The sequence below is a fragment of the Lissotriton vulgaris genome, chromosome 8, assembly GCF_964263255.1.
Source record: "Lissotriton vulgaris chromosome 8, aLisVul1.2, whole genome shotgun sequence".
NCBI lineage: Eukaryota > Metazoa > Chordata > Amphibia > Caudata > Salamandridae > Lissotriton > Lissotriton vulgaris.
In genome coordinates, this window is record NC_141696.1 from 1409699368 (window position 1) to 1409718814 (window position 19447).

General features: G+C 47.3%; 1 protein-coding gene across 1 annotated transcript in view; it reads right to left on the minus strand.

The window, feature by feature from the left end:
* Positions 1 to 19447, minus strand: part of BRWD1 (bromodomain and WD repeat domain containing 1) — a 2503800-nt gene that overhangs the window by 1781133 nt on the left and 703220 nt on the right. Inside the window, exon 17 of the mRNA XM_086935423.1 lies at positions 4022 to 4247. Coding sequence (XP_086791549.1) covers positions 4022 to 4247 — 226 coding nt within the window. The remainder of the gene's footprint in view (positions 1 to 4021; positions 4248 to 19447) is intronic.

The window sequence follows — 19447 nt, forward strand, 5'->3', positions numbered from 1 at the left end:
CTTCTCAAACCCCAAAGCACTCACTCGAGGAGCCCTCGGCGGTCGTGCTGGATAAGCGTCGTGCAGGTTTTGAAGATGGCCGGTCCCTCAGGTCTCGTCACACCCACGAATCTCAGCTGGGCTGATGATGCAGGTAGAGGTCAGAGATGCCAGGGAATCCGGGTCTCGTCGAGCTGGTCAGTCTTGATCCGGAGGATGGACGTGCAGCAAACCGCAAGCGCTTAGATGGTGCCCGCTGGTGCAGGGTGGCAACTCCTTAGCCACAAGGGACAGTCTTCAAAAAAAGTCAAGAGTCCTTTCGTGGAAAGTAGTCAAGATTCAGAATTATCTAATTTGGGAAGGGGGCCTGCTCCTACCTTTATTCTCAAGAAAGGGGCTGGCACGCGACTAGGTCCTGCCCATGGGTGGGACCAGGAAGGGGGTGGTTACACCCCTCTCCCTTGTTCGGACTTTCCCCAGCTCAGGGGCTGGTGTGCCCCTGGAACTGGTTCAAGCCGGCATATGCATAGTGAGCACCGGGGTGCCACTTGCAGTCACCTTCCTCTCAGCCCTGCCTACCTGGGATACACAAAACCCTGTCTGGGATGGTGCTAGCACCGCCCCTGACAGGAAACCCTTAGTCCAAGCTCTCCTCGCTGGAAGGACTCCCAGCAGCAGGAGGTCAGACTTGTGTCTGTGGTGGCAGCATCCATTTTGTGATGCTGAGGCTCGAGTTAGCTTTAACTGGGGTTCACAGTTACATACATGTCGTGTCCCTCTAGAAGGGTGGAATGCTAACCCCGTCGCCAGAATTGGCGAGGGGTTAGTATTCCAATTCGTATGACACCTTACTCGACATGTTTTGATAAAGCGATACCAAATTTGGCAAATAACCGCGAGGATTATAATGCACTTAAGAGTATATGGTACGCGTTATCATGGAACAGCTATTAGGAATTGGTTCCGCAAGCTGCAAACGGGCTCAGCTCATGCCAGAGCACCATCTCACATAATTCCAAGCACTCTGCCTTCAGGATTGATAAGGCCTGCCATAGGAGTGACTGATAGGAATACATGTGTCCATTTTAGGGTTAGATATAGGAATACTATATCTAAAGCAAAGGGTGATTACACCACCTTGCCCCAGCTGTTGTGCAGCCAGTTGTGTCATATTTAGATGGCCAGCCAGGGGTGGCATAATACATGCTGCAGCCCCTGGTAGGCCCTGGGAACACCTATGCCCTGGATACCTAAGGTATACGGTACAGGGACTGATAAGGTGGCCCAGTACCAATTGGTAAATGCACCTAAGGTACATGTGTGTCAATTTAGAGAGAGAACAGCTAGGCTGTGGGTCTGATTAGCAGGCCCACAGCCAGGGAAAGTCGTAAACCAGTGAAGCAAAAAGCAAAAATTTGGGGTGATCATAGGATTGCAGACCCTACTCTTCTACACAGTCTGACGCCTGGGGGTAATTCTAAGGTAAGGAATCCATCACTACGTGTTTCTTTCAGATCGTTATATTACGTATTCCCGGGAGCCTAGTGATTAATGCAGCCTCTTGATATTATTGGCCCTGATAGATTATGTACACTAGAAAGGGACCATGTTTTGGTGTAGGAAATTAGGGTGCAAAAGTAATTTGCTCAGGCAATGTTAGAACTCCGGCCAAAGATGGTGCATGGAATTCATTAGTTGACAGTATCACCAAAGAGCGTCTCCATCGACGACCACTGCTGTAGACGCCACGGACTACACCCTTTGTCAACCACCACTGTACTCCGCCATCATCAAGTAACATCGTCGAAAACTGCCATTGGCAAGCCATGGATGATGGTTTGTGTACATTTTAACTTCTTTACATCTCTTTAAATAAATATCTATTGCAGTCAAACATGATCAAGTGAATCCTATACCATGTTTACCCCAGGGCTCCCTGGTTGGGGCTGTCTGTACCTGACCGATTCTGAAGATGGAGTCTTCAGGCCAACCGATGGATGATAGCAAAGTGTGACGATGACAGAGCTGCAGATACTGACGTGGATAATGCCCTTGTCAACGGGAAGGGTGCCATTGGAGAGGCAATGTTCGACGGTGCAGATCAAAGGGATGTCAAGTCGACGTTGATGTGGATGTTGTCGACGTCATTGGCGTTGTCGAAGCAGAGGAGCCCTTACATTTAGGCTCTGCGGTCAGCAGGTCTGTGGGGCATCATGAAGAGCGAAGATTACTCCAGGATAAATAGTAAGGGAAGCCTCAGACAGAAGTACCTGAAGAGAATTCTTCACTTCTCTCCTTTGAACTGTCTTTTGCGACTCAAAGGGAGTCGTTCATTTGGCTTTGTGAGAGAGCCTGGAGTAGCTTAATCCTTTGATCTCTTCCTCTTTTTAGAAAATTGTTTTTACCACCTTCGCCAGATGTAGTTATTGTGCTGACGCCAAAAAAGTCTCCCTTCCATCTTTCCTTCTCTGTAGTGAAGGGCAAAGCACATGATGAGGTTAGAATAAAATAAACGTCATTCTTGTAGGGATTATACAATTAGAGGTTTTCTCCCATGACAGCCACAGGGTCCAGAGATCCCCTTTTATGGCATTTCAGGCATTGTAGAGATAAAAAATAAAGTTTTACAATACTCTTTGGTAGATAGCTGAGCAGAGCACAGGGATACTCCCTTCAAACAATGGGCAGTGAAAAATCTAAGGGGCTCTGCCTCAGTTGGGAGTGTTCTCGAGGGTGCTGTCGCCTGATTGGTTATGCTTCAAGTTTGGTCTTTTTTTCAAAAACGAACAGAGAGGATATCAATCTGTCTATTTTCCATGAATATTATAGTCTATAATAGTGATACACACTTCTTTATTATAGTACAGTGGGACTCCCACTTCGACAACGGGGAATGATTCAAGCATGCGAATCTATGAAAGATCCAATACTGGATTAAAGTTGGTACCTATTCAAAAACTTTGCAAAAGTCAAAACACCCTGCAGGAATTCCAGAAGCTGTCCTGTCCCATCATGCTCTACAGTAAGTCAAGTGGTTTCCTTTTAGGTCAGAGAGTGAAAACATCTACAAATACCCTTTCTACCACCACTCAAACTATGTTTCTGGATCACTAGGAGGTGGATGAGAGGTTTATAAATTCAGAATAAAGGACAGTGAACAAGGATTAAAGGTAAGCAAGTTCTTTACCATGATTTTTATTTATTTGAAAATCTGTTTTAGCAAGTCAAACATATTTTGCTTTCACTAAAATGGCTTAAAGTTTCTGCATAAAATACTGGAAATGTTGCGCCCTACAGTCAAGGTTTTTTATAATGATTTTCAATTTTGAAAAATAAATATTCATGTGTTCTTGGATTCCACCATGAATGGCGATAGTCTACTATTTCTGAATATAGCATGTCAATCTAAAAAGCATACCCATGACATGTTCCAGGTTTAGTCCCATCCTTTCTGGGTTCCTTCAGAAGTGGATTACTGATCTAACAGTCCTGCACCTCAAAAGCTGTACTGAGGGTCCTAGCACGTCTTCACCGACTTCTCAAAGTACCACCATTATGTAGCAACAAGTGTTAACTTCCAAAATGTGGCATGAATATTAATTCCTGGACTCTTTTCCTTAAAACCAAAGTGTTCATTTTCTGCCTTATAGGTACAATTTCAAAGAGTATTACGCAAAGATATGGTAGCATCCATGTCATAGGTTATTAACATTTAGGTTATTAACATTTAAGGAAATTGGCTCCATTCCAGTTAGGCTTGAAAATGTTCAAAAGATAAACAAATATATGCATACTGGAAAGGAGTCCATGCACGTCCATTTGGGTTCCCAGAGAACAAAAACTATATAGGAATGCAAGGCATGGGTAAAATATCTTTTTAGTATTAAGGAAAACTGTTCAATTCTTGTTAAACCTTAAAAGGGGTGAGTGAAGAGAAGGGAAAACATTGAAAATTTTATTGACCTAGTTCTTCAACATTCTACAATTCAGCTTGCATGAAAGATACTCAACACTAGGTATGCTTTCTTTGAAAAAAACATACTTGTTGCAACGTATCCCAGCTGTGGGATTAGGTGCTCATCTGCACAGTTCTCACGACCTGGAACCAGTCTCTGATATTTGGTTGGGTGAGGGTTTCCATCGACATCGACCAGGAACGGTGGTGGCATTAGATGAGGAGCTTGTTGGGTCTGCTCGTCAAGAACATAGTTGTTTGCATCTCGAATAAGTGGTCTGTAGTCCGTGTGGAAAAACATTTGCTCTGGAATCTAGAACGATATGCAATGAACAGATCATATGATAATTATTTACTTTTTTTAATTAAGGTATTTAAATAGTTTTAGTTAGCTATGACAGGACTAGAGACGGTATTCTTACTGAACTGAATTAACTTCATATCTGGGACAAAGATTTTGTAGCTTTATGACATGTTTTTTAAACATAGCAAAAAACTCTTCAATTATAGGTCTTAAAAAAGAGCAATTTAACTGCAATTTTTTCTTTCCAAGTTTAAAAAAACACACACAAACAAGAAAATGTCCTTAGAAAAAATAAAAGTAATACATTCTTTTTATACAGCTGCTCATACCACACTGAAAATAAGTGCTTCAATTACCCAATTTAATGGAAATAGTACTTATTTACTACCTTCTGAATATTGGAATACGGAGGTGAATCTTGGTGGCATTTAAACTTATTTATTTATTTATTTATAATAACATTTATTGAGCGCAGGGCTACCCCCGATGGGGGTGTCCCCGCGCTGTGGACCGTGGCAGCAAGAACCTCAAAACTAGTAGCTAGAGAATAGCAATGTCTTCAAGTTGACTCTTAATAGGGATTATGATTTAAGCAAGCGGAGATTGAGCAGAAGGGAGTTCCATAGTTTTGACGTTACCACTGCAAAGGTTCTATCTCCTTTTCTAACCCGACGAAAGCGGGGGGGGGGGGGGGGGGGGTTGGTGGGAGTAGAAGCTGGAGGTGGTTTGATCTAAGATTGCGAGAAGAGTGGACTAACCTCAGCCTACGTCTGAGGTACCCTGGATCAATGACATTCAGAGCCCCAAAGGTAAGGACCAGGGCCTTGAACTGGATGCGCAAGGTTATCGGGAGCCAGTGCAGGTTTCTTAGGTGGGGGAAATAGAGTGACGGAAGGGGATTTTGCAGATCAGCCTGGCTGCAGCATTTTGAACAATCTGCAAACGTTGATGAAGATATGCCGGAGAACACGTATATAAACTATTGGAGTAGTCCAAGTCAGTAGTAATGAGGGTGTGTACTACCGTCTTCAGTGCATCAGTAGGCAGATAAGGAGAAATCTTTTTTATCATATGTAACTTACCATAGCAAGCAAAAGTTACTTTATGCATCTGGGTTTGTACGATAACTCGTTATCTATTTGATACACAGAGCCTCCTAGCATAGGGTCCACGACCCCACCCGCCCTGTTTGTTGCAGTACCACATGGCGGTGGTGTTGTCCGTGAACACCTGTACTACACTCCCCCGGACAGAGGGGAGGAATGCCTTCAGTGCTAAACGAATCGCCCGCAGCTCCAAAAGGTTGATATGGAGACGGGACTCCGCCGGAGACCAGAGGCCTTTGATCTCCGCCTCTAAGACCTGAGCCAAAGTCAGCATCTTGAACTTCTCCTTCCGGAGGAAGCCGTTGACGTTCCGCAGGTCCAAGATAGGGCGCAGGCCCCCTTTGCCCTTCTTGGGTATCAGAAAGTAGTGGGAGTAACAACCACACCCTACCTCTGGCCCAGGAACGTGCTCGATGGCCCCCTTGGCCAAGAGGGCAGTGACTTCCTCTTGCAGAAGTTGCAAGTGATCCCCCGACACGCGGTGGAATTGCAGTGGCATGGCTGGAGGGGTCGCCTCGAAGGGGAGGGAGTAGCCCCTTGGGGCGAGCCCGCCTTCAACAACCAGTCATCGAGGTAGGGGAAGACTGAAACCCCTAACCTGCGCAGATGAGCTGCGACCACCGCCATCACTTTCGTGAACACCCGTGGGAGCACGGTAAACTGAAAGTGCTCGTGGCCTACCGTGAACCGCAGGTAACGCCGGTGGGCCGGCAGGACGGGGATATGAAAATAAGCGTCCTGCAAGTCCAAGGCTACCATCCAGTCTCCCGGGTCCAGGGCAGCAAAGACCTGAGCCAGTGTCAGCATCTTGAACTTCTCGTTCCGGAGGAAGCCGTTGACGTTCCGCAGGTCCAAGATAGGGCGTAGGCCCCCTTTGCCATTCTTGGGTACCAGAAAGTAGTGGGAGTAACAACCACACCCTACGTCTGGCCCAGGAACGTGCTCGATGGCCCCCTTGGCCAAGAGGGCCGTAACTTCCTCTTGTAGAAGTTTCAAGTGATCCCCGACACACGGTGGTACTGCGGTGGCATGGCTGATGGGACGCCTCAAAGGGGAGGGAGTAGCCCTTTAGGACAATTTGCAGCACCCACCTGTCTGACGTGACAGTGCGCCAGTGGGAGAGGTGATGGCGAACCCTGGCTCCCACCCGCGTCACATGGGCCTGAAAACTCGGAAGGTTTTGAGGCGGGAGCTGCGGAGGGAGGTGTGGACTGGCCTCACCGTTGTCCCCGACCGCCGCCACCGCGCTGTTGAACATTCTGCGGTGCGTGGCTGGCAGCACGTGTGGGGGCGCCCCTTCCTTGGCCACGAAAGGAGCGAAAGGCACCCGATTGCTGGCGTGTGGCCGAGAGGCCCAAGGACTTGGCCGTAGCCCTGGAGTCCTTAAAACGCTCAAGCGCATGGTCTGCCTTGTCGCCAAAGAGGCGACGGCCATCAAACGGCAAGTCCAGAAGCGTGGCCTGGACATCGGCACAAAAGTTGGCGGACCTCAACCAGGCGTGGCGTCGAACCACCACCGCCATTGCCATCGCCCTGCCCAGTGAGTCTGTGGTATCCAGCCCACACCGGATGGAATATCGCGCTGCATCTCGGCCCTCCACAAGGGTTTGGGCGAGTTTAGCCCGGACCTCCGGACATTGTGGCAGCACGTCCGCGTCCCACACTGTGTGGGTGTAGCGGCCCAAGAAACAGGCGGTATTGACAGACCGCAGCCCAAAGCTTAGGGACGAGAACACCTTCTTCCTGAACTGCTCATATCTCTTGGATTCCCGATCGGGCGGAGCCGACGGGAATGCGGTCTGGGAAGTGGAGGCCTGGATGACCAGGCTCTCGGGGGTGGGGTGGGTGGACAAAAAGCAAAGGTCGCCCGGGGCCGGGCGGTAGTGTCTGGCCACGTTCCTATCCACAGGCGGACCTGTGGCGAGCTTGGACCAAGTCCCCACAGAACGTCACATAAGGCCTCATTGAACGGCAGCAGAGGCTCATTGGAGCTTGTCTGCGGTTTGAGGACCTCAGTAAGGAGGTTAGTCCTCACGGCCGCGACTGGGAGCTCAAGGTTTAAGGCCTTGGCCGCCCTCGTCAACACTACACTATATGTAGACCCCTCCTCCGAAGCCACGGTCGGAGGGGAGGCAAATCCAGTGTCTGGGGAAGTGTCAATACCACTGGCCTCCCCCAGCTCATATGTCCAGTCCTGTTGAGACTGGCACTCCAGTGCCAGAGGGTCCTCAGACCCCTCCCAATCTTCCTCGTCACCTGTTACCTGTAAAACAGGATTAACAGACGTGGCATCCTCATGGAAATAAAAATCTCCAAAGGCCGTCGGAAGCGGCACCCAGCGGCGCCGTTCCGGAGCCAGAGTCGGACCGTAAGGAACATTGGAGACGGCGTCCACAGTGGGTGCGGGGGGCGACACCCGTGGGGCCGGCGCCCGTGAGGTCGACCGGCGACGACCCGGATCCGGATCCGGTGAGGTCCTGCGGCGCCGGGACCGAAGTCGCCGGCGGCGAAGCACCCGACGGCGTCTGGGCCGAAGCGCCCGACCCGCTAGGGCCTCCAGCCGGGACCGTTGGGCCCGGAGGCGCCACGGAACCCGGCTGAGGAGGGAGGGACCTCATGGCCATAAGGTACCGCTCGATCTCCTCCGGCGCCGCGCCGTGCCGTGCCCAGGGACCCGAAGGTGTGGGGCAGACAGCGATGCTTACGACTCCCTCGGAGCCACGTGGGCGGTGTCGCCCGAACTCCCGGCCGCATCGTGCGAGCGTCGGGGTGGGTCGGAGGAACGATGACGTCGCTCCGACCTCTCATGCCTTTTACCTGAGGACTTGGAGCCTGACGACCGATGTCCACTCCCGGAGCTGCGATGACTCCGACCCCACGACCGGACGCTCGACCTCCCGTGGGACCGGGACCTGGAACGGCATGGGGCCTACTGCCGGAGCTCGAGTCGCTAGCGGGACCGCTCTCGCCTAGCTTTAGACATCAGGGCCCGGCAGTCGGAGCAGGTGTGGTCGTCGTGGTCGAGGCCTAAACACTTCAGGCACCGGCGATGGGGGTCCGTAACCGACATCAGTCGGTCGCACTTCGAACAGGGCTTGAACCCGGGCATCCCTACCGGCACCGATAGAGTCGAAGACTCGAAGAAAAGGATGCTCAAAAAAGTTCAGTCAAAAAATGACTAGGGGTAGAGCTTCTCCGGATCTGCGCTAGCTGGCGCGGAAAAAAGAAGAACTGATGTCAGCGCGCATGGGCGGCGTCTAAGTACTCCGATGACGTCATTCTGGCGCTAACGACGCCGACGACGGACGCGGAGCCGCGGACGACGCCTACCGACGCGCAGGGGTATTGCTACGCAAAAAAATTCCGGATCCAGTCTGACGCCTGGGGATATTCTAAGGTAAGGAATCTATCACTAACGTGTCTCTTTCAGATTTAGATGTATTGATATTACAAATAACAATGACTTAATTTTTTTAAATAATTAATATTTAAATAAAAGTTATTGTAATTTATAATGGCAATAGCTTAAACTTTAGTAAATAACTTTTGTGAAGATTATGTTCAGTGTATTTTACGGTGATGAAAATCCAAGAGCAGAAGTGAAATATTAACATCTTTTTGTTACATTTGTAATAAAGTTGAAACATTATGGGAACCTATTTGAACCAGTTGTTGTTGAATGGTTGCACAGATTGATGCTGTGGTGGCGCTGAGTGATGTTGTGGTGGCGACGAGTGATGTTGTGGCGTTCAGTGATGCTGTGGTAGCGCATAGTGATGTTGTGGTGCCCCTGAGTGATGCTCTGGTGGTGCTGAGTGATGCTGTGATGATGCGATAGAGTGAGGGCGATAGATAGATAGAGGGAGGGCGATAGATAGATAGAGGGAGGGCGATAGATAGATAGATAGATAGATAGATAGATAGATAGATAGATAGATAGATAGATAGATAGATAGATAGATAGATAGATAGATAGAGGGCGATAGATAGAGGGAGGGCGATAGATAGATAGAGGGAGGGCGATAGATAGAGGGAGGGCGATAGATAGATAGAGGGAGGGCGATAGATAAATAGAGGGAGGGCGATAGATAAATAGAGGGAGGGCGATAGATAAATAGAGGGAGGGCGATAGATAGATAGAGTGATGGCGACAGATATAGTGAGTGCGATAGATAGACAGATAGAGTGAGGGCGATAGAGTGCGATAGATAGATAGAGGGCGATAGATAGAAGGTGGAGAAGTGTGGCTCAATGGTTAGAGCGGCAGACCCTGATGCAGAGGTCTGGCCCGGGACCAGAGTTCAATTCCTGCCTCGGAGGCTCTTGGGCTCAATTTCCCCGGACCTGATAATTCTCGCCTCGGTGCCTATTCTAATCATGGGTCCCACTCTGCAACTCTGGGCAATAGCTTGCTTAATCTCCACAACGGCCCCAACAACGCTAGGATGCCTGGCTTCACCTCGGGGGTGCCCAGGAGTGGGCACTTTACAGGGAAACGCCAGAAGGGTTCCTCAGCGGTATTCGTACAAGCGCCGAGATGCCTCATGGTGATTTGTGCGCTATACAAGTACCATTACATTACATAGATAGATAGATAGATAGATAGATAGATAGAGTGATGGCGATAGATAGAGTGAGTGCGATAGATAGATAGAGTGAGGGCGATAGATACACAGATAGAAAGAGTGAGGGCGATAGATAGAGGGCGATAGAGTGACGGCGATAGATAGAGGGTGATAGATAGATAGAGGGCGATAGATAGATAGAGGGCGATGGATAGATAGATAGATAGAGTGAGGGCGATAGATAGAGTGAGTGAGGAAATGAAAAATCTTCATTCTCAGGGGTCTTACTAATATCAATAACGAACTTGGCCCAGAAGCTGAAATATGAAAAAGACATCTTTATTAAACTCAATTAAGTGAGGCTACGTCACCCAGCTGCCTTAGCAATTGAATGAGGCAGTCTGAGGAATACAGAGAACAGAGGCCTTATATATGTTTTGGGTTACATGACTCAGCACAAAAGTAAGGGGCAGTCCTAGCTTTTGCAGACATGCAAAAAAAACAACATTCCTTCTTACATAATGCTGGACAAACCCATAATAGAACACCACAACCCATATCGTAAACAGGTCATAAAAAGAGGGAACAGAAACAGATGAGAGGTAGGATAAGGGGTGTGTATGTGCATACCAAACTTTACAATCTCCTGTGCTCTGATCCTTAATCTTGATCAGCTACTGGGCAATAAGACTGGTCTAACTAGGTCAGCTTCAGGCAACAGGGTCAGTTCACTCAGGTCATCCAGCAGTCAGCTAAAGTCATCAGCCTATGTGAGGGCAACTACAAAATGGCTGCCATGCACAAAATGGAACCCATGGTTCAGAACGAAATCTTCAAATACACAGTAAATCTATTGGTGTAACATGATGAAAACACTCATACTTGCTGAACTCACTGTTTACGATTCGCTGTTACCAAAATCGTAACAGAACCACAACCTTTATGACCCAGGTTCAGAATTCACGGAACCTCATGAGGGCGATAGATAGAGTGAGGGCGATAGATATATAGATAGATAGATAGATAGAGATAGATAGATAGATAAATAGATAGAAACATAGAAGGCGAAAGATAGATAGATAGATAAATAGATAGAAACATAGAAGGCGAAAGATAGAGTGAGTGCAATAGATAGACAGATAGAGTGAGGGCGATAGATAGAGGGCGATAGATAAATATATAGAGGGCGATAGATAGATAGAGGACGATAGACCGAGAGAGGGCGATAGACAGAGAGAGGGCGATAGACAGAGAGAGGGCGATAGACAGAGAGAGGGTGATAGATAGAGAGAGGCCGATAGATAGAGAAAGGGCAATAGAGAAAGGCCAATAGAGAAAGGGCAATAGAGAAAGGGCGATAGATAGATGGAGTGAGGGCGATAGAGTGAGGGCGATAGATAGAAAGAGTGAGGGCGATAGAGTGAGGGCGATAGATAGAAAGAGTGAGGGCGATAGAGTGAGGGCGATAGATAGAAAGAGTGAGGGCGATAGAGTGAGGGCGATAGATAGAAAGAGTGAGGGCGATAGAGTGAGGGCGATAGATAGAAAGAGTGAGGGCGATAGAGTGAGGGCGATAGATAGAAAGAGTGAGGGCGATAGAGTGAGGGCGATAGATAGAAAGAGTGAGGGCGATAGAGTGAGGGCGATAGATAGAAAGAGTGAGGGCGATAGAGTGAGGGCGATAGATAGAAAGAGTGAGGGCGATAGAGTGAGGGCGATAGAGTGAGGGCGATAGATAGAAAGAGTGAGGGCGATAGATAGAAAGAGTGAGGGCGATAGATAGAGTGAGGGCGAGAGTGTGAGGGTGATAGAGTGAGGGCAATAGATAGATAGAGTGACTGCAATAGATAGATAGAGTGACGGCAATAGATAGATAGATAGATAGATAGATAGATAGATAGATAGATAGATAGATAGATAGAGTGAGGGCGATAGAGTGAGGGCGATAGATAGATAGATAGATAGATAGATAGATAGATAGATAGATAGATAGATAGATAGATAGATAGATAGATAGATAGATAGATAGATAGATAGATAGTGAGGGCGATAGAGTGAGAGCGATAGATAGATAGAGTGAGGGCGATAGATAGAGTAAGGGCGATAGATAGATAGATAGATAGATAGATAGATAGATAGATAGATAGATAGATAGATAGATAGAGAGAGATAGATGGATAGAGAAGCAAATAATTTCAGTGGGTCTGCCTTAGGTGAATTAATCAAATTGGTTGTATAGTAGCAAAGTAAGGGATATTTTCATTAATGTTTTGTGTCGGTGCTTGCATGGCCCAACACAACCCAGCCCAAAATCGTCATTGAGATTTACCATATGTTGAAAACAAGTGCAAAATGAGCTGAACTGCATAAGCTCACAGGCTAGATTGGGGCTTGAAAGTAGGCTCGGATGGTGGAGTTTATATTGTGTTTGGAAAATGTTGAAATATTTATTTAAGCAGGCCGATCGGAACCAATCAAGCCGAGCCGAACCTTTCTTTGGTTTCTGGTTAAAAAAATGTTGTTGCTGCTCAGTGCGCACAAACACAATGGTAGAACGCACTATAAGTGTACTATAAGTGCAGCCCATGCATTCTGGAAATTAACAGAGGATGTCTTTCTTTCTTTATTTGAGAAAAAAAACACATTTGCAAAAACAAATGTTTTTATTGAATATATTATATTATGAATGATTGTTAATGATATTGAGTCAGAACTATCGCCTTGTACCAACATTGTAATGTTTGTTTTTCTACAGTGAGTCTGTTTACACTGGTGTCACATGATTACTTTAAATGCATTGTTGGTTACATTCACTTTTACTCTTGAAAAAAAATGAGCAGGACGCTCCGAAACGCTTAGAGTGACTTGGTTAATGCAATAAATCTTCACGCTGAAAGAGGATCGAGGCCATGGCTTATTGTTTGTTGGAAAACGATACTTGCTTGCATTTTTGGGATTCGCGATCCCGCCCCGGACTGCCATTACACGTGGCATGGGTGTACGCGAAAACAAGATTGAATTTAACGGAAAAAATACCTACCTGCCCTATTCACAGGAGTAATATTGCACAGTGAGCCGAGCGGATTTTGGATGGTACACGAAGAAAGGGGTGGATTGTAATTGCCGAAAAAAACGACGGTTGAGTGCTGGCTTACGTAAGGCTGAGTGCAGCGCTTGTGTAAATAACGGACTGCCAAGGGCAAATGGAGTCAGACCATTGACGAAGTGAGTCAGTATGTTCTGGCGTCTTTCAAGCTTGAGCGCACCGTATAGCTCTATACTTTACATTTGTATACAGCATGGCCATGTCAAGGAATGAAAAGAGGAGTGAGGCGGCAAGTAAAATGTTTGAAATACGAACACTATTAAGACATGAGGAACAGGCAGTGAATTGCAAATGCTTGTTTTTAAAGCAGCCCTAGTACCTTTGAGGAACTCCGGCTGCTATAAAAAACCAGCACCGCCTCTCCCCTACCTCCTCCACCGCCGAGGAACGCGCAGGAATGACTGCCAAAATGCAACAAAATAAAAAAAATAGCCGAAAACGCCATAATGAATCACGCCACTCCCGGACTGGTGACCTGACTCATGGTTGCCATGGCGATATTTTAGAAAATACGCTTGCGACACCGTAAGTCACGTCACCCAGTCCTCGAACGGTGGGATCACAGCCGGACAAATCATCCGAACACGGGCTTTGTCCAGTGGCAGGCTTCTGTTTGGCGAGGCCGGCTAATAGAAGAAGGGGCGTGGTTTCATGCCCCTTCTTGCTAACAAGAACTCTCGCCTGCGACAGCGCATGCGCTGCAACGCAGGCTTCGACCTAAAAAGGGGGCTGAGAGCCGATCCCTGAGGGACTCCGTAGTCAAGGGGCTTTCTATCTTTAGAAAAGTAGGGAAGACACCATACTTGTTGCGTTCTGTCCGATAGGAAGGATTTTATCCAGGCTAGAGGTAAATCACGTATCCCAACATTATGGAGCCTATCCAGCAGGAGGGAGTAGGAGACGGTATCGAATGCTGCGGACAGATCGAGGAAAACCACCATGGCTACCTCACCTCTGTCCACGCTTTCCATTATAGTCTCTGTGACCTCTAGTAATGCCGTCTCGGTGCTATAGCCGGACCTAAAGCCGGACTGTAAATCCTGGAGGAGGTTGTAAGTCTGCAGGTGGTCGGCTAGCTGTTCTTGTACGACTTTTTCTAAGATTTTAGCAGGTTTGGGGAGAAGGGATATAAGACGGTAATTGCTGTTGTCTGAGGGATCCGCCTCCGTTTTTTTTAGAATGGGATCAGTACCGCCTGTTTTCATGCTAGTGGAAAGTGGCCAGAGAGGAGGGAAGCATTCCATATTGTGATTAAAGGTTGGATGATGACTGGCGCCAAGGAGGTAAACATCTGGGCAGGAACCGGGTCAATGGGTGATCCAGATTTACACTGCTGCATTTTTCGTAATGCTGTGTTCAGAGAGATAGCTTTAAAATTCGGGAGCATATTTTCATTGGGAGGTGAGTTATGCTGGGCTATGATCACATCACTGGATGAGTCCGGGGGTTAAACAAGGAGAAGATATCCGTAATTTTATTATGAAAAAAATTAGACATCCCGTCACAGAGCTCTTGGCTAGGCTTAATAGGGCGAGTAAGAGCCGTCGGTTTGGAGAAGTCTTTCACAATTTGGAATATAGTTTTTGCTGAGTTATCTGCAGTGTTGATTTTAAGAGCAAAGTATTCTTTCATAGCAGCCTTTCATTTTATGAAATTTTTTCAAGGCAGTTCTGTAGGTAATTTTGGCAGTAGGGTCATAAGTAGCTTGCCAAGAGCGTTCCAATCTTTTGCATTTGGATTTTTCATTACCAGCAAATCGTGATATCAGCGGTTTGGATTTAACTCCAGCAGTTACTATATTTAATATTTTTTTACTGAAAATACAACAAATCGACCTTGAATCATCTGTAAGTAAAAGTAACCACTGCTCAAAAGATCCTCTCCCCCATATTCTGATGTAACATCCCGTAACCTTTGGTACATAAAGACTTAGTTCTACCATAGAGGACATCTCTTGGATTAGGTCATTCAATGTCCTCCAGAAGCTGCTCATGAGAGAGGTTGAGGAGGGAAGAAGGATTGGATTATTCCAATAAAGAATATTTGTTAAGAACTATAAATTCAAAACCTTGCAACGTTTAATAATAAAACATTAATCAAAGATTTCATGAATGTTCCCAATGGTCCTTAACCGGTACAGACATCTAGCAAGCAACTTAATAAACTGAAAGCCTTAGCTTTGTGTTTTAAGGGAAGGAATAAGTTGACAGAACAAGCTTTCAGGTCTTTGATGAGCTGCAAAAACTCATGGGTAGCACTTCAGTTCAGTTTAATATGTTTATTTAGACCACAGTCTATCACACAAATGGAAAACAATAGGACTTAAAAATATAAATATATGCATCTATGATCACAGCATGGTATCCACCAAACCTGCCAATCCTAAATAAAGTACTTAAAATGACACCCTCCCAATAAAACTATATAAATTTCATTATTTTTTCAAACTTTCCTTAATCGCATTTAGGTAAAATCATACAGACCAGGCAGGTTACATAAAAAAATTCCATTATACATAAAAATGTAAGATCTTGTTGCTGCTCCATCCCCCTATATTTCAATAAATATGTCTTTAAAACCTTTTGACGCACAGATCTAAAAAAATAAGCTGTCCATTAAAATACATAGATTTGAGCCTTTCATCCCTAATCCACAGCTACAAAAAGAACAAGTTACTTACCTTTGGTAACGATATATCTGTAAGAAACAGTAGTTAGTATTAGATTCCTTACCTTAGAATATCCCCAGACGTCAGGGGTGCCGTGATGACGTCGTCGGGAGTACTTAGACGCCGCCTCCACATGCTGACATCAGTTCTTAGACACAGCTTTTCCGCGCCAAAAACGCAGAGCCATGTCAAAAACCAACACTGGTGCTATAGGAGAGTAGGGTCTGCAATCCTATGGTCACCCACGATTTTTGCTTTTTGCTTCACTGGTTTACGACTTTTCCTGGCTGTGGGCCTGCTAATCAGACCCACAGCCTAGCTGTTCTCTCTCTAAATTGACAAGCATGTACCTTAGGTGCATTTACCGATTGGTACTGGGCCACCTTGTCAGTCCCTGTACAGCATACCTTAGGTATCCAGGGCATAGGTGTACCCAGGGCCTACCAGGGGCTGAAGCATGTATTATGCCACCCCTGGCTGGCCATCCAAATCTGACACAACTGGCTGCACGACAGCAGGGGCAAGGTGGTGTAATCACCCTTTGCTTTAGATATAGTATCTCTAGATCTAACCCTAAAATGGACACATATATTCCTATCAGTCACTCCTATGGCAGGCCTTAACAATCCTGAAGGCAGAGTGCTTGGAATTATGTGAGATGGTGCTCTGGCATGAGCTGAGCCCGTTTGCAGCTTGCGGAACCAAGTCCTAATTTCCTTTTAGTTCCTTTTAAACTTAAACTCTTAGTTAATACCCCGGACACACCCCTTCCCCAACCTCCCTCCCGTCCATGGAAAAACCTGGACAAAAACTCCTGGGCACAAGTACTTTCCTCTACCACGCCAGTACTGGACCCAGATCCCTCCAGAGCTGATATTCAACTGCACGAATGGATCAATAATTCTCTAGACACAATCCTCCCACTCAAATCTCTCCCAACTATTAGGAAATCCGCTAAACTCCCTTGGTTCACCCAAGGAACCACGAGATCTAAAAAAAAATGCAAAAGACTAGAGCGCCTATGGAGAAAAAACTGGACTTTGGAAAGCAAAATAGAGTACAGAGCCTCCATCAAGCTCTATAAAAACAACACAGGCCATATTTTTTCGAGAAAAAGATAGCTGCAGCGGCCAATTCGGCAAAAGAGACTTATCGTATTGTACGTCTCCTCACTAAAATCCAAGACCCCCTACCCACTCCCGACCCGGAGGGTGCCAGATGTAACCAGATGTCCGAGTTCTTCTCTTCAAAAATCGATAAAATTCTGACCTCGCTCCCGGCCCCCACTTTCACACAAGCTCTCATTAATCCTTCCCCTCTCCCAGAGGCTCCCTGCATACGTACCTTCCCCCAGATCACTACAGAGATGTTTCTGTCCATCTTACCAACTGTAAAAAGTTAATGTTAATGTTAATGTTAAGAGACATTTATTTAGCGCACTGTCACCATGAGTTTCCTGGCGCTGATGGGATACTGAGATTGGACAGTAGGAATTTAGTGAGGATGAGGGAAGAGCAAAGTTTTTAAGGATTTCCTAAAAGAGAGAAGGGAACAAGAAGTCTTGAGTGAAAGTGGGAGAGGGTTCCACAACTTAGGGGCCAGGTGAGAGAAACTGCGACCACCGGATTTAGTGAGTTTGAAACGGGGGACGACTAGGAGCTGGAGGTGGGTGGACCTCAGGGTGCGAGGGGGACAGTAAGGAGTGATCAGGGACTTCAGGAAAGCAGGTGAGGGACCGGTGAGAGCCTTGAAGACCAGGCAGTGGACCTTAAAAGCAATTCTTTCATTGACTGGTAACCAGTGGAGTTGATGTAATAAAGGTTGGACCGACTGCCATCTGGGGATTTTGAATGCAAGTCTGGCGGCTTGGTTCTGAACAATCTGTAGCCTGGACAACTGGGATTTGGGACTTGGCAAAAGTGGTTCCCCGTCAGATCCAGCTCCCATCAGCAAGCTTAAATTGGTCGCCTCTACGGTAGCTCCCTCTCTTACTAATCTCATTAATGCCTCCTTTAAACAAAACTCTCTCGCTCTTGCCAGCGTTCCAAGGATAAGGAAGGCCAGGACCGGCGGTCGCCTGTTCTCCTACAACGCCCCAAAACTGTGGAACTCCCTCCCACTTGCTTTGAGGAGAGAACATAACCTCCTCAGCTTTCGGAAACAATTGAAAACCTGGCTCTTCCCTTGAACCCTCATTCTTCCCTTCTTTTCCCTCTCTGGATCTATGGTCATCAGCGCTGGGATGCCCTAGGGTAGCTGTAGGAGAGTAGGGTCTGCAATCCTATGATCACCCAGATTTTTTTGCTTTTGTTTCACTGGTTTACGACTTTCTCTGGCTGTGGGCCTGCCAATCAGACCCACAGCCTGGCTGTTCTCTTTCTAAATTACGACATGTACCCTAGGTGCATTTACCAATTGGTACTGGGCCACCTTATCAGACCCTGTAACTCAGGGCATAGGTGTACCCAGGGCTGCCAGGGGCTGCAGCATGTATTATGCCACCCCTGGCTGGCCTCCTAAATTTGACACAACTGGCTGCATGACAGCTGGGGCAAAGTCGTGTAATCACCCTTTGCTGTAGGTGTAGTATACCTATACCTAACCCTAAAATGGACACACAGATTCCTATCAGTCACTCCTATGGCAGGCCTTGACAATCCTGAAGGCAGAGTGCTTGGAATCGTGTGAGATGGTGCTCTGGCATGAGCTGAGCCTGTCTGCAGCTTGCGGAACCAAGTCCTAATAGCTGTTCCATGATATCGCATACCATATACTCTTAAGTGCATTATAATCCTCGCGGTTAAATGCTAACTTTAGTATTGCTTTATCAAAACATGTCGAGTAAGGTGTCATACGAATTGGAATACTAACCCCTCGCCAATTCTGGCGACGGGGTTAGCATTCCACCCTTCTAGAGGGACACGACATGTATGTAACTGTGAACCCGGGTTAAAGTTAACTGAAGCCTCAGCTCCACAAAATGGATGCTGCCACCACAGACACGAGTCTGACCTCCTGCTGCTGGGAGTCCTTCCAGCGAGGGAGGCCTGGACAAAGGGTTTCCTGTCCGGGGCGGTGCTAGCACCGTCCCAGACATGGTTTTGTGTATCCTGGGTAGGCAGGGCTTTACAGGAAAGTGACTGCTGAGTGGCACCCCGGTGCTCACTACGCATAGGCCGGTCAGAACCAGTTCCAGGGGCACACCAGCCCCTGGCCTGGGGGAAGTCCGGCATGGCAGAGGGGTGTAACCACCCCCCTCCTAGTCCCACCCATAGGCAGGACCTAGTCACCGGGTCAGCCCCATTTTTTAGTATAAAGATGGGAGCGGGCCCCCTGTTCAAATTAGATCATCTTTGGAATCAAGACACGACTTTCTGCGAAAGGACTTCACGATTTCTTCATCAAGATTCTCCCTTGTGGCTAAGGAGTAGTCACCCTGCATCCGCAGGCACCATCCTAAAGAACACTGCGGTCTGCTGCAAGTCCTTCATCACGAATCCGACGACCCAGCTCGACGAGACCCGGCTTCCCTGGCACCTCTGACCTCTACTCACCTCTACAGCCAAGCTGAGAACCGTGAGTGCGACGAGACCTCGAGGAACCGACGATCGCCAAGACTGCACGACATCTTTACAACAAGCCCACCGTGTCCTCCACGGGTGAGTGCTTTGGGGTCTGAGAAGCCCCGACCCTGCGCAGCTCCAGCACCCAAGGTCAGCCTCCCTGCATCTCCACGATCTGCGTGGGGCCCTTCTGCTGTTTGC